General features: G+C 39.5%; 1 protein-coding gene across 7 annotated transcripts in view; it reads left to right on the forward strand.

Moving 5' to 3' along the window:
- Window positions 1-21440, forward strand: part of PLXNB2 (plexin B2) — a 325760-nt gene that overhangs the window by 278611 nt on the left and 25709 nt on the right. For all 7 annotated transcript variants that reach the window (XM_073328266.2, XM_073328265.2, XM_073328269.2 and 4 more), the window contains 11 exons: window positions 6538-6674; window positions 7748-7915; window positions 10558-10690; window positions 12521-12751; window positions 13078-13254; window positions 13895-14034; window positions 15397-15497; window positions 18337-18566; window positions 19379-19560; window positions 20299-20365; window positions 20472-20618. In XM_073328266.2, the coding sequence (XP_073184367.1) occupies window positions 6538-6674; window positions 7748-7915; window positions 10558-10690; window positions 12521-12751; window positions 13078-13254; window positions 13895-14034; window positions 15397-15497; window positions 18337-18566; window positions 19379-19560; window positions 20299-20365; window positions 20472-20618 (1713 nt within the window). The remainder of the gene's footprint in view (window positions 1-6537; window positions 6675-7747; window positions 7916-10557; window positions 10691-12520; window positions 12752-13077; window positions 13255-13894; window positions 14035-15396; window positions 15498-18336; window positions 18567-19378; window positions 19561-20298; window positions 20366-20471; window positions 20619-21440) is intronic.

Here is a 21440-nt window from a genome sequence, read left to right on the forward strand (position 1 = left end):
GAAGAATAAGTAATGACACTGCACATTTTAATTTAGTATTTTTCAACAAATTGTTTTGTTCAAAAGCACGGCATGCTCAGAAATAAGCAGTGCCACAAACAGCATGATGTGCAGCACATTAGACAAGCTATTTACTTTGATTTGTCACTATACTGAAGGAAAGTCCTCAACTGCATCTTAATTGCTGTGCCCCAGTGTGGTGCTTAGTTGCAGTTGTTGCAGCCTATGGCTTTAGTAGCCTGTGTTGTAGATTCCAGTGGCGTTAGTTGTATATGTGTGGGCACTAGAAGATAATATGGATCTATTATAATGGAGAGATTTAAATAATCCCATTATCAGATTTGATAGGTTAAAAGTAAAGCCTGTAAAACACAGCATGTAAGGGCTGGGTTTTACTCCTGTCCTTCCCCCTCTCCTCCCAGGCACTTTTAACTTTCATGCTATTAACTCTTCAGAAACGCAGGACAACAAATGTGAGGTAAGAAGTGGGACCCAGCAGTGGAAGGTGAGCCAAGTCTAAAATGGCAGCCAGTGGAGCAGGGTAGGGTCCTTGTAGAGAGAAGGCAAGTCAACTCACTGTTTCCAGCACAGCTCCTCCTCTCGCTAGCTGTAGATCCTCTCTTTCTAGGTCCACTCCTTTGCTCCCACTTTTTACTGCCAAAAGCCCCCCCACACTTCATATATCTCATTTTTCCATGAAACTTCCCTGCATTGATCATCAACTCTCCTTACCTGGATATCTCCACTAGTTCCCAAGACTGCCATATCTCATCTATCACAGTTGTAATATAAAGGTTTCTGGAGCATGGATTATATCAGTAGAGCATAAAAGGGATGAGGGCTTCACAAGAACTTATTGTGCTGGGTGGATTTTGCCATAATTGTACCATCCTTCTAGCTGTAATGCATTCTGTGCTAGATTGTGTGACAACACTGGGCAAAATAAAAGTTTATTTTTAAAGAGGAGTCTTAACCAGCCTTCTATGTTTAGAAGACCTTTCTTCCCATCACCTCAGAATGGTTCCGAGCTGCTTATTAACTCCTCTTCAGACCTGAGGGAAGAGGTGGGCAGCCTCTGCTCTTTAGTACTAAAAGGAAAGAGAGACTCTTTAACTGCTTTGCCTTTGCTCCCGAGGAACCTTCTATACATAGACGTTAGCTGAGCAGTGTGTCTGAAAATTCAAGACAGACGGTGTCCCGGTCTATATGTCTGTTTGCGTTATGAGATTAGGGTGTTTTTTTTTAAAGTATGATAGAAATGAGCAAGCCGTTGCTGAAAAAAAAACAATCCTGAATATGGGAAAAGAAATAATACTTGGGAGGCTTCATATCTCCAACATGGCTCTACTTACAAAATGTGTAGCAATGCCAAGTAGCACCAAATCTGAAAGGGTAATGCTGTGTGCCTTAAGCTGAGATGCCAACCTCTTGTTTGGCTTGTCTTCCCTCTCTTTCCATGAGGAAACACAGACCGCTTCTGACAGAAGGAATAAAATTAGTATGTAGGTGTCACACATGCTTGCACACATCTACAAGGGTGGAATGGTCCTTTCTGGCTTCTGGAGTGGCAACAGAAGATCAAAACAGACAATCTAGTCTGTTTATGTGGTCTTAAAAGCTTCTGTTTTGGCATGGTTTTGGATCTTATTTATTCATTGTCTGTGGGTAGGTACTCTACAAGAATGCTCGTCAGACTTTTTAAGTAGAAAGAAGACATTTGTTTTGTTTTAAAAGTATCCAACTTATTCAGTATTTCTACACATGGGAAAAAAATTCCTCTTTTAAAATAAATACAATTTCTGCTGTGTATTTCTACAGTTATGTATTTTTACTGATTCTTTCTTGGATACATTAACCTGCTGTTCTCCTACTGGGAAAGATGGTAATGTGCGTCTGTAATCCGCTTAGAGCACCCCTAGCATGTCAAATAGATTAAAGTTAAACATTCAGTGATCATTTTAAAAAATGTTATGGTTACACAAGAACATAAGCGTAGCATTACAATAGGAAATTAATGAAATAAAAGACAACACAGACCAGTTCAGTTCCCCTCTGTAGCAGTCTGTTGTACATAAAGGCTTGCATGTTGTCAAATGTTTCTAGTCTCTTCCCTTTTATAGCATCCTTTCATATGTGACTAGGTGCAGTAAAATTCCTTCCATACCTTGTAAATTACTACCAACCTTTCCACTTGAAACTAACTGTTAAGAGCCCTGCTCCACTGAAGTCACCAGTCCTTTTGGCATTGACTTCAGTGTAAGCAGAATCAGGCATAGGTTAACAATGACTTGAACATTTTCTGTCAGTTTTAACATAGCCATTACTGGTACAATGGAAATAAAATGCTCCTTCTAATTTCTCAATGTCCAGCCATCCCAAACATCTGGAATACTGACAGCTCTACACGTCTTTACAAATGAAATAGCAGCACCTGAACAGCGAAAAGCCAAACCAGTTTTCTTTCCCTTTATCTGTCTGGTTGCTTGTTACTATGGCAGTGAGTCACAATATCAAACTACTAAGAGTACTACTTCTGGGGGAATTCTGTGCCAAAAAATAAAATATTCTGCACACAATATTTTAAATTTCTGCATATTTTGTCAAAATAACACAATATAATCATACCAGTTTCAATTATTTTGGTAATTTATTTCATAATATCTGTCAGCAAGTATGTCATTAACAATACAGACAACAAACATGATTCCCCCAGGAGTAGAAAGTTAAAGAACATAGAAGCTACCAGTTTCAGCTAAAATGAGCAAATTGATTAACATAGTGACACTAAACTTTGGACAAATAATTCAACCAATAGACACACAAGCAACCATACATACCCAGAGTAGGCAATGTACTCTGCCATCCCTTCAACAAAGCCGCTAAAAACTTACCATGAGGTATCGGAAGACATCCCAGATGTTCAAGGAATGTTATACCTAGAAATAGATAAAACAATTAAGCCAATAGAGCATCTGCCTTGCAGAGCACCCATTACATAAAGAAGAAAAAATGGGAGTAGTAAAGCAAGTGGAAAAGAAGGCATCCTTGTTAGTCACAGAGCCCACAAGCTGGATAAACAGCATGGTAGTCACCGAGAAGCCAGGCAAGCTGTGTATTTGCATTGATGCAAGCAATTTAAGCTAGGTACTAACAAGAGCTCACAACCACATGCCTACAATTGAAGAAATATTGCCTGACTTAGCAAAAAGCAAAAATATACTCAGTACTTGATGCCAAAGACCGTTATTGGCAAGTGCTACTGCATAAGGAAAACAGATACGGAGCCACACTTTGGACGCCAGCAGGTAGATACAGATGACTGAGAATGTTATTGAGAATCAAACATGCAGCAAACGAATATTGACACTGCCAATGAGATGTACTAACAGGATTTGCAGGCTCAGCATCATAGCTGAAGACATTCTAGTGTACAGAAATGGAGACGACATGGCAGTAGCTGTGGTAGATCACAACCACAACCTCATCTATCTGCTACAGAGAGCCAGGGAAGTAAACCTAAAATTGAAAAAAGAAGATTGACTGCTTTACCATACACAAGACATTTGCTGACCTTGCAAGTTCTAAGACCTGACCCTGAAAACATAAAAGCAATACAGTGGCTGCCCAACCTACAGATATTAAATCAGTTCAGAGATTATTAGGATATGCAAGCTGATAGTTTCTCCCAAGCCTCTCACATGTGTGCAAACACTTTAGGCAACTACTGGACGAAGTTGCGAAGTTGCACGATGGTTACCTCATCACGACGCAGCCATCACAAGTATCAGAAAGCTGGTGACTAAGTATCCAATCCTGAAATACTATGTTGTGAAGAGGCTCCTACACAATGTCAGTGTGGTGGGGCTTGGGGTATCGCTCGTACAAAAGAGACAAAAATGTCTAGTCACCAATGGAAAAAGAGACTCAAATTGAAACGCAATGTCTTGAGATCATTTTCATATCATTTTCATTTTCATATCATTTTCAAAAGTTTTACATTTGCATGTTCAAGGATGGCAAACCATTGAAGTAGAAAATGACTATAAACCACTAAACATTTTTAAAAAACCACTGCTAGCAACCCCAAAACACCTTCAGTGTTTGCTACTGAAACTGCAGTGCTACAGTTTAGATGTACAGAACTGACTCCTTATCCAGAGCAGCCTGGCAGCAGGAATATATAGTAACTGAACAAGAATATGGGAACGTGACAGAAATCTAGAAAACAAAGACAGATAGAAAAAGAATCAACCAAGCCAGTTATGTACTAGTTTCAAGACAGAGACTGGAAAGAATCCGAGAATAAACCACAAGTGCTCATGTCTGTCATTCTGTCAGCATGGCCCTACACCAGGGGAGAAGACTCACCTTCCTCTCAAGAATACTGGATCTATAGAGACAAGCTGAGCCTCCAAGTAGCATCTTGTATAAAGGCTATCGCTGGACTTAATACCATCGCGTAGACCATGCAGTGGACTTACCTCCTGGGCCAGTGCCATCTGTAAAGGTTTAGGCTGCCTTTGAAAATGCTCGTGCTAATGTGAGAGAAAGTATACTGTGACTATTGCTTGTTCCACTCCTGATTCTGCATCCACATGCCTTTGTAGGCTGTATTGATAATACATGCTTGGCACACATGCAGTAGCATGAGCCGTTTTCAATCTGTTTGCATCTTAACATTTTGGATCAGACATGGATGCCATGGGAAGGGGTGGGGTGGGAATTGGGAATTATAGGGAACCTAGAACCAGCATTACAGCAAGCCAGCCCTCTCAACAGTTGTAAAGTGTGCCAAGATCCCCAAAGCAAAAGTGTTGTGCAGTTACTAAGTATCTAACCTCTCTCTCCTGTTGGTAGTTCATTTTGATACCAGCTGTGGTATCAGGCTGCCTTCTTTTCAGATAATTTGATGCTTATTGCTTTCAAACAAGGCTAATGCAATTAATATTGCAAGTACATATTGAAACCATCTCAACATTCAGCAAGAGATTTAAAAGATCTTGTACTACACCAGCCAACGTGATTGCATTTCTGAAAAGTGCTTTTCATCAAACCATGAAGACACCCCGGAGCGTGTTTATTGGTCCATTAAGAAACACCTCAGGAAAAATCAAGGCACCCATTTCCCCGCCTGGTTTAGCATAATGAACCCTGGACAAGTAATGCCCACTTATTAGAGATCACATCAAAGAATCTCAGATACGCAGTTCAGTACACGCTGTTATGCCATCTCTAGTAAGCACTTATATTTGTAGGTTTCATAGTATTTAGAACATTATTTTTAATAGTTTAGTACTGAATATTCATGTTCAGCCTCTCCATTTTATCTGTCTTTAAATTAGTCCTTTGAGGAGCTGTTAGTAAATGAGTTTGAGCTTTAGAAAAATAGGGATTAAAGTGCAACTTCTGTCCAAGTTCTGTCTCCTTCTTTACTGCCACCTACAGCAGCTCCAACAGGGATTCTTAGGTACCATTAACAGTGGTGATAGCCCTGTGGAAGCTTGCAATACCTGACTGCTACCCGTCGGGTCACTCAACCCCACCCCTCTTAGTCTCTTCTCCACTGCCCCATCCCCCTCACCGCTCTTCCCTTCCCTTCTTCTTTCACACTTCAGTAATCACACTTCAAGTTCGATGCTGCACTCTGGTGCAGATACAGTCCTTAGCTCTGGTCTACATTATGGGGTTAGGTCGAATTTAGCCATGTTAGGTCCGTTTTAAAATGGATGCGTCCACACAACCAACCCCGTTCCGTCAACTTAAAGGGCTCTTAAAATCTACTTCTGTGCTCCTCCCCAGCGAGGAGAGTAGTGCTAAAATTGACCTTGCTGGGTCGAATTTGGGGTAGTGCAGACGCAAATCGACAGTATTGGCTTCTGGGAGCTATCCCGGAGTGCTCCAATATGACCACTCTGGACAGCGCTTTGAACTCCGATGCACTAGCCAGGTACACAGGAAAAGCCCTGGGAACTTTTGACTTTCCTGTTTGGTCAGCATGGGGAGCTCAGCAGCACAGGTGACCATGCAGTCCCAGAATCGCAAATGAGCTCCAGCGTGGAGCGAACAGGAGACACTGGATCTAATTGCTGTATGGGGAGAAGAATCTGTGCAGGCCGAACTCCGATCAAAAAGAAGAAATGCTAATATATTTGCTAAAAATCGCACAGGGCATGTTGGAGAGAGGATACAAACATTACCTGTTGATCACCTCATTCTCTAATGAAGGATAGTCTGTTGTGGAAGATCAGTTCATAACCCTATTATTCTCATAGTTTTTTTTATTCTTCACATCCATATTGATACTGTCCTTTTCAAAATTGCCTCAAATTGAGACCCCTTAATGGGGACTGATTTTTCAGAGAAACAACTCTTTCTAAAAATCAGGCTTTCATTTAGGTGTTTCAAGTTAGGCATCCAAAAATACTAGTCATTGTTGAAAACTTAGTCTGTAATCACTAGAAATGTAAATAATTCCATTGTAAAGTAAAAACTTAAACCCATGTGTTTAATTAATTTGTTGCCATTTCTTCCTTACAGCAACCTGATCCTACAGGAATAAGTCCAACAAAAGGCCCCCAAGCTGGTGGGACCATCCTTACAATCACTGGGAACAATCTGGAAACTGGTTCCCAGAAAGATGTTAGCGTTTTCCTTGGTGATGTGCCCTGCAACATGTACGTATGCAGCACTTAACTTCCATAATATTGACTTGTACTCCACTAGCACCAACCGAGATCAGAGCTCATCTATGCTAGGCATTGTGAAATCTATTGTGAGAGGAGATCCCTGCTCCAAATGGTTTACCATTTCTAAACAGATAAGACAGACATAGAGTGAGAGAAAGGGATAGAACACAGAAGCGGTGCAAACGTAGAGTGATGGTTTGTGAACATTAATTTGGTGCCATGATTTTGTTTGTTCATTAATTTTTGGGGTAGGTTTTTGGTTGTTTCTATTTATTCTGTGAATCACAGGGGACGGGTGGGGGAGGATGGAAGGTAGGAGGGCGTTAGCTATAAGAAGGCATTAAGGGATGGGGTGGGAAGAGGGAAGGAAGCGCTTGTCTTTTATTTTTTTATGAAGCTTTGCCCTTATTAAAACTTGTCACTTTGTGACAGTAATACAGAGTAGTACAAAGCCTTCCCTCAGCCCCCCACCATTCCCAGCCATGTGGCCAGGGTAAACTGCAGCCAAGAACCAGCCAGAGAATCCAGCAGGTAGGAATAGCTACAGAAGCAGCCAGAGCAGGAACCTTCTGACAGAAAACTTTGAGTTTTGACTGGACTTTCTCTGCCCTGTACTGATTGGTTGTTTGCTCCAACCCTCTCCATCCCCCTCCTCACAATCTCTTCACCTCAGGTCACTCAACCGCACCCCTCTTAGACTCTTCTCCACTGCCCCATCCCCCTCACTGCTCTTCCCTTCCCTTTTTCTTTCCATGTAGCTGATCCCCTTCTAACTAGACCACCCCAAAAACCAAAATTTTGGAACTAGCACGTTTGCAGTGATCACTTTGTTCATGGGGCTTGTGTTTCCCCCACACCTCTCCCCTTCTCCCATGTCTACCTTGTCTATTTAGATTGTAAACTCTTTGGGGCAGGGACTGTGCTACCATTTGTTCAATGCCTAACACAGTGAGGCCCCATTCTTGGTCGTCTCTTAGGCACTACCGTAATAAAGATGATGATTAATAACAATGCTGGTAATTTGAGCCTTGTTTCCCCTTTTTTTCCCCTCCAATTTCCAGCACTGATTTTGGTGAACAAATAGTTTGCATCACAGGACAACATGACAAAGTTGAAGAAGTTCATGTAATGGTGCATCACGGAAACACAAAGAACAAATTGGATAGTTTGTTTGCATATAGCAAAAATCCTACCGTCACTAAATTCTTTCCAAAAAATAGCTTCAGCAGGTAATGAAATGTTTCTATTATAATTACGTTCATTCTTAGTAGATATGGGGGTGTGGTAGTTTTTCTTCATATGGAACTATTTAAATGAAAGCCAATATACTGTGTCTCTGCAGAAAGGTTAAGTATATGAGTCTGTACATTTTTTCCCAAACCATTGCCAACACGTTTTAATAATGTATTCTGTTTACTTCAAAACTTTAATAATACCTTTTTCAAAGCTAAATCTTGAAATAGGAAAATTAATTAACTTCTTTTAAAATACAGATTTCTTAAAGGAAAAAGAAAAGAGATGGAGATGTATTTAAGGAGAACGTCAATCTACCCTAGTTTTACCTTGCTTTTTAAAATTAATCTTATTCCCGTTAAAGCAGAAGTCATCACCTGATAACATAAAGCTGTCAAAATGTCCATGTCCATCCATTTCTGAAACATGGCTTGCTCGGCTATTAATAAGAGTTGATATGATGGAAATAAAAAAGAATAAATTATGACTTGCCAGCTTTGTTCCAGTAGGGCAAGTAGTAGCTGGTTAAAAAGCACAATTGGAGTTCAGCAGGATTTTTAAGAGATTTTGTGTGTCTGTGTGTGTTGTTTTTTGTTTTTGTTCTTGTTTTTTTAATCTACAGCCAAACTGGTGGTTTCTTCAGTTCTTTCTGAAAAGAAAAATACCGATAGCCTAAACATAAAAGCAAACAGGAAATCCCAACATGATACTTTGAACTATTTGACAGTGTACCTGTATAGAAGTCCTCCCAGAGTACTCCTCATTTCAAGGGCTCAGGACAAAAACTGTGATCTTTACTCATGGGCTTCAGCTTCTTAATATCTTAATCTTGCTGCCTAGTAGAGGACATCTTGGTATTTTCATATCCTGAGAGATTAGAGGGAACGAGCCCAATCTCAAATGCTGTCACTTTCTACCAAAAACCCCAACATGAGATGATGACCCGAACAGCATCTTAAAAGTTAAATCAGCTGTGACTTACCAGCCTCCTTGAACATGACCTTTTATGTAAAATAATGTTTAAGATTATTACCATTTAAGAGATTAGTGGGACAATAGTTGTCTTTCTTTTGTTTACTTGGTACATTTGACAGCGCTTTGTAATCAGTCTAATTTTCCCCCTTTATAGTCAGTCACTCCAGGGATTCTCAAAACTTTTGATAAAGTGGAACTCATTTTATTAGATTATTCTATGGATCACCTTCCCTCCCCGTCATGATTATTGGGATCGTTGGTGGGTGGAAATTTACGCTAAGTCTTTCTTAATTATTAATGCATCTATCAACTGCAACAAAGAGAGCCAACACCTTGTGACCTTTATTCCTTTCTATATAGGTTCTTATAACACTCATCACCACACTATCAGAGCACCTTCCAGGAATGCAGTAAGCAACATGACTAATATGGCACATGTTTATTCTCTCATCCTCTCTCTTGAGGGAGATGTGCTTGCAGTGAAGTGTCCTGTTTTGGTAGGGGCTCTTTTAATATGCATGTTGCTATGCATTTATGTCAGAGAAGGTAAGGTTGAAGAAGTGCATCTTGCACTTGGAATGGAAGATGATGAGGTTTGTGGTGATCCTTAATTCCTGATGGAGTTCATTCCACAGTCTTGGACCAGCCCCTTAGAAAGCTTTATCTTCTGTTGTAGGGAGTTCCACTGAGCTGGAGGAGCAAAGTTGATGAGTATGGTCTTTGTCCCAGAGCTTTAGAGGCTCTTTGAAATATCCTGATGCCAGGCAATGGAGCACCTTGAAGATGAGGTCTAAGACTTGACTTGATTCTATGGGAAGCCAGGGTAGGGAGCAGAGGACAGGTGTGATGTGCTTGGGGTAACCAGCATTACTATAGAGATGCACTGCAGTCTTCTGAATAAGTGGGAGTTTAAGTGCTAAAGGTACTTCATCCCCAGGTATACTGCCTTACTGTAGTCCAGCCAAGAGGTCATTAAGGCATGAATAACTGAGGCCAGATCACTGTCTGTCATGATAGGGTAGAGTCTCCTAGGTACCCGGAAATGATGGAAAGCGTTACGCACAGATGCTGCTCTGTGAGAGCTTAGCCTCAGTGAGGAATCCAAGAGTAGTCCTAACCTGGAGACTGCATTGACCAGTTGTGGGTGTGTATCTTCAACTAAAGGAGAATGCTCCATGGCTACAAATTCTTCAAAATGCTTTCCTTTGCCCACCAGCATAACCTCTGTCTTGCTCAGCTTCACTTTCAGCCGGCTATTTTTCATCCATGAGCTGATCTCATCCAAGCACTGAGTCATTTTGTTAGGAACCACCAACCATTGTGTTAGGTTCCCCTGTTTGTTTGTGTAGTGTTCTCCGCATCTTCCCCACCCCTCTTCCGTGCTGCCAAACAGTGATAAAGGCAAGGAAAAATATTTTAAACAATTTAAAAATGTCAATATAAAAATCACAAATAGGCCACGGGGTTTGGATCAGCTGTATCACTTCAAAATTTTATATCCATATTTGGTTTACTGGAAGTTCTTACATTTGATACCTAACTATTGTACAAGCACCTGCATGCAAAGCTATGCAAAAAATATTTTAAGAGGAAGAAGTCCTAGATGGAGCTAGTGTATGGTTGTAGAACTTTACTCATGTTTGATTTGTGTCTGCTTTTTCAGTGGAGGGAGAAATATTACTGTAACGGGAACTGGGTTTGATATCATCCAGAGTTTCTCCATAGTTGTAACTGCTGAACTTCATGGGCCTTCCAGAAGGAAGAAGAGACAAATACACAGTCTAGACTCCAGAAAGGTAATTTTTATTTATTTATTTATTGGTCAGACATGCTGTCTTCATCATCAGTGTGATGTCTAAACAGAGCCTGATCCCAAACCCCATTGAAATCTGTCCACGGATGTCAGTGGGGTTTGGATTGGGCCTAAATGGTTTAAAGAAAACCTCAGGTACATAAACCCTGTCAATATTTGTACTTTTTTCAGCCGCAAACTAAGGGCCCAATTCTTCCATCCTTACTTACGTTGATTAGTACCTTACAATGCAAGCAAGCCCCCTTGATTTCAAAGAGACAACTCAAACAGTAAGGTACTTTTCAACATGAATAAGGGTTGTAGAACCGAGCCTTGAACGGGGCAACTGAAATTCTTTGGCAAGTCCAAAGTGGAATCATGTATCCTATCCCCTGTCTTCCCTACTGAGCTGTAGATGTTTGGACAATTCTGGACTCAAATCTAAACTGCTCCTGCTCTTGGCTTTGCAAAATCCAAACCCATTCAATTTGGGTTTGCAAACTGAAAAGTTCCTACTTTTTTTGCCCATTCCTGGCATATTCTTCCTGTAGTGTGTGCATATCCTTATACATGGAATTTTAAAACTACCCCTCCAGCATCTGATGCTAAGCAGACCCCTTCACTACAAATAACTGCAATATTTCTCAGGAAGACTACAGTTTATCACCTGATTAAGAAGCTAAAATGTCTCTTTGATGGGGACATAGTTCAAAACTTGTTCAAAAACTAACGTTTGTTTTCCTATTGTCTATTTTCAGTTCTAATTTCAAATACATAATTTAATTTTTAAGAATCTATACAATTTTTGTGCTCTTCTTAAGACACTGTCCACCTTTCTTAGTCTATTTACTGCAACTACTACAACGTAGGCTAACAGATGAAGTTCTACTATATCTGGCCTACACTAAACTCATGAAAAACTTTTCCTTAGCAAAACTTTGTTTAATATTCTCAAGTGTTTCTCCCCCCTGTATATATTTATTCAAATATATAAAAAACCTCTATTTGGAGGCGCTGTAAATGTGGTCTGTCCACCATTTGTTTACTTTTAAGTTCACTTTATTTTCATTTCATTATATTATGGTAGTATCCAAAATGTACTAGAAGTCATAAAGATAGCTGCTGATTTGTGTGTTGTTATTTATGTTAATGATTGGTTGAAGAGGGTTCCTAGAGTAGACTATTTGTATAATAGTACTTTTTTAATGTGTCAAGGAACACCTAATGCAAAGGATTGGGATGGGGAGGAAGAAATTATATATAAAAAAAATTCTACTGTTAGGATCCAGACATTTTCAAGCATGAGGTGCCTTAAAAATAAACATTCATTGTGGTGGAAGATAAGGTTTGTTGTGAGTTAGCTGGTTGGTGTTTAATGTATTTTATTCATAAATGGTACTGAGCATTTATATTAAGCTGATAACGTCTCTGTTATTTATAAATGCCTTGAAGACAAGTGATGTGCCCAAAGTTGCAGAAGAGTCAAAACCAGTCTGGATTAAAGCTAAGGCGTTACCACCCCAGCCCCACCAATCCTATGTTCTCAACATTAAATCGCCCTAAAATGGTTCAAACCCACAAAATTCAGATAATGACACAAACTTTCTGCCAACTTCGGGAGTGTTCAGACCTTCGGATTTTGCTTTGGGCCTAAATACTAACCCACACTGAAGCGATGATTTATTTTTGTCCAGTGATTTTTTTCTTTTCCAAAAGTATCTGAGAAGCCTCACCTTTTTATTTAACTTGGTTGTGTTGTATTTTTAGGTGCTAAATGTTCAGCAGCAAATAACATGATCTAATCAAAACCCAAAATGTTTTGTTTGCTTTTTAGTTTGAAGGAAAAGATATTGCAAAAATCAATGAAAGCACAATAGTCTTCTCTTCTCCACCAATATTAGAGGATCCAGAAAACTATAGGATTACTACTCTTATTAAAATGGATGGTTACAATTTGGTTCTAAATATTGAGAACAATGATTCCTTTAAATATGTTGCGGATCCAACATTTGAAAACTTCACTGATGGCATCAAAAAACAAGTCAACAACGTTATTCATGCAGAGGTAAACTTGACAAGACATGGCTGGTTCTAGTTTTATCATTATAATAAATATATAGGTGTGAGATTTTCCTTTCATGCTGCCCTCCAAAACTGCATGCTGCCCTCCACTGCTGGAATCTGGAATTTCCATATTAGCTGTGTTCCCACAGAATTAATAGATTTCCTCTGTGTGTAAAAGCCTGGGGGTATTTTTTCCTCCCCCTTCACATTGATGTCAGAACTACATCCTCTGTTGAAAATGAACTGTACAAAATATTGTGTAACTTGTGGATTGCTTCACCCGTGGCTTTGCAGCTAAAATGACTTAGCCTTATATTTTCTGTCTAGGGCAGTAATCTGAACAAAGCCATGACGATAGAGGAGGCTCAAGCTTTTGTGGGGGCAGAACCCTGCAACATAAAAACACTGACTGACAAGGATCTATATTGTGAACCACCAGTAGTACAACCTCAGCCAAAGAGAAGGCAGAAGAGGGATACAATCAATAACTTGCCTGAATTCATTGTATGTCACCTTCCCTGCAAGTTGTCTTTAATAGCATGTATGTAGAGAGGAGGGTATGGAGTACTGTGTTTGTGACACTGATACAGTAGCTTCCTATTTGCATGGGTTTATTTTTCAGTGGCCATTATATAAAGGAAACTATCTTGTGACTCCACTCCACTTCCAGATTCTGCCTGCTATCTATAAAAGGATTGCAGATAAATAGAATGTCCCAAGATGTTGATTGCCGCTTTTATTAAGGGGTCCAGTCTTATGCATACTCACAACTAGAAATCGGGTTTTCTATCTTGACAAGTCCCATTGCAGTCCATCACTATTCTGGGTAGTAAGTGCTTACAGGATTGGGCCTTAAATTCCTTTGTATAGTAATAGGTTTTTCTTTTCCTTTTATGTAATAAGGGCCAACTTACCTGCTGGAATAAATAGGTGCTGCTCCATTAATTCATTAACTTCATTGGAGCTATGCCAATTTATGCCAGCAAAAAAATTGTATCTGCATATTATACCTGTTTGGCAATCTGGACTAGGAATTCTACAGATTATAAAGATTACTAAGAAACTAAAGCATGGCAGCTAAATTATTGAATAATCTTCTAGTTACATTTCTGAGGCAGGTATAAGTATTTATTTAATTCTTCAGGTGAAATTTGGCCTCAGAGAATGGATCCTAGGAAGGGTGGAATATGACACACGTGTGAGTGACGTACCCCTGGATGTGATTTTGCCATCTGTAATTTTTCCTATGGTGGCCATTATCATCATCTCTATCTACTGTTACAGGTAAGATAGTCGGATGCTATGGCTGTCCCAAAGCTCTGAAGGAGAAGGCTGATGGGGCAGAAGAGCAAACTGTTCTTATCTGCAAAGAGAAACCATCTTGATCACTTAATAAACTAAACATTTTAAAGGAAGTAGCTGGATAACATTTGTACCAATAATTCCCCTCACATAGACCCTTTCAGTGGTATTCCTTGGTGCCAGTCAGCCCAGTATTCTTTCTCTGCTGTAAGCCCAAACAGATTGGCCCAGGTTTTCACACTGCACACTGAGGGGGTAAGGTGCGCACACACAGTCTTGAAATTGCAGCTGAAGTGCCTTCATGCTAGTGAAAATATTGCTGCTTTGCATGTGTATTAGTCAATGTTTAAGCTTCCTATGTCAACACTCTGTAGACCTGAGATGGTTGGATCTGTCTGAGTGGATATTCCGGCCTTTACAGCTGAGCCACATATTACCACATACACATTTCATGACTAATGGTGAAATTCACCCCTTTGTGGAGTGCCAGTATCAGAACTATACACCACCTAAGTCCTACTTGGGGCCTATTTTGCAGTCTTAAGTGGGATGTAAGTAGCGTATAAGCTTGGTGGATTTCACTGTAATGATGCAAAGCTGTACAACTGAGATGCAGTGCTTTATAGTATTTGCCCCTGTACAACGTTGAAACTCCCTTAGATCTCCCATAACCTGCTCAGTATGATCCTGTGCATGTACTGACTTAAACCATGTCTATGCTCTGGATGTTACAGAAGCACAGCTACAACACTGCCACTGTGTTGCTGTAGTGTAGACACTTCTTACCGTGACTGAAGGGGTATTTCTGGCCATGTAACTAATCCACCTCCCCAAATGGAAGTAGCTAAGTCAACAGAAGAAGTCTTCTATTGATCTAGCCACATCTACACCAGGGGTTAGGTCATCTTAACAATGACATTCAGGGGTGTGAATTTTTCACATCTGTCAGCGTCGTAACTATGTTGACCTATCTTAAGTGTAGACAAGCCTTAGTCGTGACTCAGCAGCTGTTGTGGAATGTGCTGTGAGTGCTTATTGCATTCTCTGTCCAGCTTGCACAAGTGAAGTAGCTGTGTTTAAAATGTGCTCACAAATGTATCCTAATAAGGTTAAAATCATTGGGCCAGATCATCAGCCGATCTGTGTAAGCAGTTCCATTGTAGAGCTACATCGATTTACATTAGCTGAAGATCTGACCCACTATCTCCTCCACTTTCGTTATTAAAGGTAAAGAGGAAAAGAAACAGTCTTCCTATGATCCCTCAGCCTTTCCAATCAGTGCAATTGCAAAATGCTTTACTTTTACCGTTAATAACTTTCAAAATCGTACTTTATTCCTTAAAGACGAAAAAGCCAACAAGCAGAACGTGAATATGAAAAAATCAAGTCACAGCTTGAAGGATTGGAAGAAAGTGTCAGAGATAGGTGCAAAAAGGAATTCACAGGTATGATTGATGTTAGATTTCTTATGGACCCTAATGAGAAATCCTAAATTGGGCTAAAACTACTGCACTGTCTTGCTTAAACTGTTTCTTGGGTGTAACTACAAGCCAGTATAACTACTCTTGATTGCAGACATCAATGTACAGTACATATTCTTCTGACAATGAAGGCCATAAATAAGATTAAATAGAGTGAAAGTGATTAAAGGAAACAGGTTTTTAGGGTAAAGATAAAATAAGCACAAGGAATTAAATCAGCAAATGGAAATAGAAACTATGTTTTTTTATGATTACTATTAAAAAGCTGCCACTGGTACTGAAAAGTCACCTATTTCACAATAAGTAACTGTAGTCTGTATTTATGCTATTGATAAAATGTGACACATTTTATTTTAATAAAAATATTATGTTAGGAAAGCCACAAAATATATGAATTGGTGCGCTATGAGTTTATGAAGATAGACTGCAATATCTTTTAAGTCTGGGAAAATCAGAGAGAAGAAGAAAATGTACCTCTTTGTAACGGGAAATAATGGAACCTGATTTGAGGAGCTGGTTCATTCTTTACTGTATGTAAAGAGACATCACCTGAAGGAAATCAATGGGAGCTGTAAGAGCACAGCACCTCTGAATATCAGGCTACTTATTTTGGTGTCTAATTCAGGCACCCACGTTTGAAAACTTTGGCCTAAGTGATTACCTTGACCTGTCATATCACCGTCTAAAATACACTATTTGTTTATGCTGAAATAACCTATCTTTGCTTCTATAACAAAGCATCTTTTTTTCCTAAAGAGAAATTACTTGTTTCTTATTAACAGAGATGGGCTGAAAAAGTGGTGGTTGAATCTGAATTTGGCTTAGATTTAGCTTTGGGAATTCAGGGTATGGGTTTGAATTGACTCTGTAGATAATCTGACAAGATTTCTGCCATCTTGAATAGTGGAAAACTCATAAAATCTACTGTTACCCTGAGATTTCTGCCATTGGTGCCGAAATTGTCTCAGAATAGTTTTTTTCCCATTATACTTGAGTCACATCTGGAAAATTGGCCTGTTCCAATTTTGGACCCTACCCAATACCAAATCTCTGTAGCAACTGTTTGGACTAAGGGATTCAGCTTCAAAGGCCACTCTGAAATTTGAAGGGCTGAAGATCAAGGTCCCCGTTTGGAGCCATCTCTGCTTATTAGACTCCCTTACCAGCTGGCCTTCGTAATCCCTCTTCTTTTCTGCCCTCGGTTTCTCAAAACTGTTTCTGGAATGTGAAGCTGCCTGTCCCCTGCCAGGACTCCCAGAAGAGTGCAGGGAGTACTGGTGCCTGCTGGAGTGTGGGGTTAATCTCCTACTCCAGCACAGCTGCCTCCCTGGGCACAGGAGAAACACAAATTGTCTCTAACAGTGTAATCTAGCACATAAGATTCACGTTGTCTTGGCTAGTAGTAAAGTAAAGCACTTAAATGAAAGTAGTTTCTAGATGCATATAATATTGATTATGGCAAATGTAGGAAGAGGAGTCTTCCTGCATGCATCAGAGCAGTCATAGTAAAGGAAGTGATGATTAGGGTAGAAGAACACACACAGCACGAAGCTTGAAACCATGAGATGTTTTCTTTCTTAGAATTGGCTGAGTGTAACAGAATAAAGAGAACCAGGATAAATTATGTGGTCAAATAAAAATTGCCACGATGACAGGCCATTATATTAATTAACATGGTATTCTAGTCAGTCAGCAATATCAGACAACTGGAAAGCCTCCAGCTGAAATGACCACTTTGTGGAAAGGTGACCTCTAATTGCTTTTTGTGTCAAGAACTTGAAAGCTCACAGAAGTGTTTTCATCATTTTCAGTGAATTATTTTACCTTCTTCCTTTCTACCCTTCTCCTAATAAAATGATTATTCTTTGTACTTCCTGTTGCTCTTGCTCCGTGGCTCAACATCCCAACTATCATGAAAAGAATTAAAGGGCAGCTTTCACAGTGATGTGGACTGAAAGGAATAGAAAGTATATAAACACAAGAAAAGTAGTTGGCAACAATTTCTTTCTTCCCTTTGCTGCTGTGTGTGTGTGTGTTTTAAGAAGAGCTCTCTGCATAAAGCCCAGCATTCAGTAATTACTGATCCTACAGTAAATTCATGATCCTCCACATATCACATTACAATATCCAATAAGAAAATATTGTAATGATGATGATTAGCATATGTATTATGATGCTGTGTAGGAGCCCCAGTTATCAATCAAGCCCTGTTTGTGCCTGCGTACTGTACAAACAGAAAACAATGAGATTGTCCCTTCCCCAGTCTAGGTAACTATAGGTACATCTTCACAGCAAGCTGCAGCCTGTGATGGCAACCTGGCTCAGAGCCCAGGTTGACAGACTCAGGCTCCTGCTATGGTGCTAAAAATAGCCATGTAGACATTCGGTCTCTAGCTGGAGCTCGGGCTCTGAAGCACACCCCCTTCCTTAGACATCTAAAGTCTGCACGGCTATTATTAGCACCTTAGCATGAGCCCCAGGAGCAGTCTGTAGACCCAGACTCTGAGACTTGCTGTCACAAGCTCCAAATTGGTGAGGAGATATACCCTGTGATTCCTCAAAGACAGTCCTGTCAGTGTCTCAACAGGATCATCTGGAAAGAAACTCTGAGTTGTAGGGAACATGCTTTGGCAATTGGTAAACATACTATGGAAAAAGTGAAATGGAAGTGGAAGGGGAAAGGATTCTGAATAAGTTTGATCATTGTTTTCCCTGGTATAAAATGCTTTCATTGTCAGATGACAACAAAAGGTACTGTGGTTTCTAAAACTAACTCTAAAACTAGGAATATTGTATGTTCTAGATCTAATGATAGAGATGGAAGATCAGACCAATGATGTCAGTGAAGCAGGAATTCCTGTGCTGGACTATAAAATGTACACAGACAGAGTCTTCTTCTTGCCCTCAAAAGATGGAGAGAAAGATGTAATGATTACTGGGAAATTGGATATTCCAGAGGCTAGACAGCAAACTGTGGAGCAGGCTTTAAATCAGTTCTCCAATCTACTGAATAGCAAATCATTTCTCATAAATGTGAGTATTGAAGTAAAAGTCACTTTGAGCTCACCCTGTATTTTTCAGAAAAGTCTTTTTGCCTGGTATGTATGTATGTACATGTAGAGTCACGCATACATTTTTAAGCACAGATGAGCCTAAAGTTCAGCTCTTAAGTCCATATTTAGGCGCCTAAAAAGTGGCCTGATTTCAAGATTGATGAGCACCCACCTGCTCCCAAAGTGCTAAATCTTGGTACTCTTGTAAATCAGGCTGATTTTTAGGTGGCTAAATATGGAGTGAGAAGCTAACTGCAGGCACCTGTTTTTTTTAAGCATGGCCCTAATGCTCATTACTTAAAAGTAGTGTTGCATTCTGAGGCAGAGGAAAACAAGATCTGAAACTTACAATGTATGTATTCAGCTTGCAGTCCTTGTAATGGAAGTGGAAGGGTTTGGTTTTTGTTTGGTTGGGGGTTTGTTGCGGGAAGGATGAAGGGAGGTTAAACTTATAGTGCAGAGGTTTCTTTAAACAAAAACATCCTTCATTGTGTATTACTTCATACTTTATCGAAGATATAGAAATATTAGTTGAGTTAGCCCTGAAGACAGTGTGTTTAAAACTCTCTCGCACGCAGAGAGAGAGGAGAGTTGTAGATAGTGCTTATTTATATGTAGTTTGTCCAAAACTTTGAGTGTTTTTTTTTCATGCTGTACTTAGAAGACTAACATTAAGACAATAGGTGTTTTGGGTTTTCCCCCTTCCTACCGTGCCAGATATGTTTTGACCTACTCTTGAAACTTGTCATGAATCATTTAGACTCAAAGCTAAATCTGCTTTTTCTGTTTTAGTTTATTCATACATTGGAGAAGCAGAGGGAGTTCTCTGCCCGAGAAAAAGTTTATTTTGCATCCCTATTGACTGTTGCTTTACATGGAAAGCTAGAATATTATACTGACATCATGAGGACATTGTTCTTAGAGCTGATGGAGCAGTATGTTGTGGCCAAAAACCCAAAGCTGATGCTCAGAAGGTTTGAATGATTGTCTTGTTTTCCATAGTCCTTCGTTTTTTGCAACATTGTTACATTTACCGTGTGGTGTTTTTCAGAGTGTGTGTGTCGTGCTATAGACTGTCTAGAAATCATCATGATGATGACCTGCCCGAGCACATTAGGGAACAAAAATGGATAGGATTTACTTTTTTTAAGAGCAACTAGAGCCATTTGTCGTGTCCAAATAATTTAAGTTAGAGCTTGGAAGCATCTTGCGCAAACATCTATCCATGAAGAAAATGCAATATTGAAATTTTTGTATGCTTATCATCTAATTTTATACCATATCATCTCCATAATGAATGCTCTTAAACAATTTTCTGATGCATCTCCTTCAATTAGATAGGTCTGATTCTTACTCCTAAATACATTACAGAATTTAATCTTTGCTGTGTATGTTTTGTTTCAATTAGTTTGTTCCCCAGTAACTAAAGTGTAGATTTCTTTTAAGCACTCATTCTTACAACATGGAAACAAACTTCTGATTTTGAATATATGATATGTACCTTCCAGTAAAAGTAATGAGCTGAAAGTATCTAAGAATGTTGAACAGTGCAAAGCATTATCTAATGCAGGCGCATGCTTTAAAGAACCTATGTAAAATTATTGCATTAGGACAGCAAGTGCTGTTAATGTAGAAATATTTTATTTCAGGCAACACTTTAAAAGAAAATTGCCTTCTTGTCAGCAAACATTTTCGATATTCATATTTTTTAGATCAGAAACTGTTGTGGAGAGGATGTTGTCTAATTGGATGGCTATTTGCTTATATCAATATCTGAAGGTAAGGGATGAAAGCTATGCATATACTTCTCCTTCATTAAGTACTAAAACATATGGCATTGATTATACCTTCCATTTTTTTATTTTTGTTTTTTTCCCTTAAACAGGACAATGCTGGAGAACCTCTTTATAAATTGTTCAAGGCTATCAAACATCAGGTGGAAAAAGGCCCAGTGGATGCTGTGCTGATGAAAGCCAAATATACACTGAATGACACAGGGTTACTGGGAGATGATGTAGAGTATACACAGCTGGTAAGCAGCTCATCTGCTCAGTCATTAATTTATATCAAATCTTTTCCTCTTGAACACTGTGGAATTTAAATTTATATCCGTACACTCTTTCTATAACAATTAATGAGAGCCAAGATGAACTATTAATGTGGGCAATAGGTGAAGAATTAAGAACTATATAGAAGGGCTTAGAAGCAAATCCCCAGATCTGAGCACCCCCAATCTCTGAAGAAGTTTGAGGGAAGACTCCCAATAGCCTGATCCTCTCTCAACCATTTTATATTGGTTTAATTCCATTGATTTCTGTGGAGTTACTCCTGATTTACACCAGCATCAGTGAGACAAGAATCAGACCCTATGAATAGTCCCTAACTCTAATGGTGCGTATCGGGCTACTTCTTTAGGCATCTAAAAATGGACATAACCGTCTAAATCTAGTCATCTGGTTTTGAGACTCTTGGCTTGTTTGTTTTGTACATGATCTAATAAACGTACATAATGCTCAGAACTGTCCTCGGAAGAGTAGTACGGGATTTTCTTTGCCTTGAAAGTCACTCTGATGTGATTACTCTGGCTTTATTATTGACACAGCTAGCAGCCTTTCCCATTTGCCTCTGATTGTGAGACGTGCAATGACAAATCTGTAGTGCGGATGAAACTTAATAAAAGCCTTTATTAGGTGTTTGGTTAAAAGCACATTTTTGATATATTCCTAAGGGATTTGAGCGGGAGGGCAGCATGGGAAGCTTACCTTATGAATTGTTCTTACACACAACCTACAGCAACTGTAGTTAACAGACTGCTTGGGGGTGGGGGATGGATAAAGGAAAAATGTAACTTTTT

The sequence above is a fragment of the Lepidochelys kempii genome, chromosome 1 (genome assembly GCF_965140285.1).
Source record: "Lepidochelys kempii isolate rLepKem1 chromosome 1, rLepKem1.hap1, whole genome shotgun sequence".
NCBI lineage: Eukaryota > Metazoa > Chordata > Testudines > Cheloniidae > Lepidochelys > Lepidochelys kempii.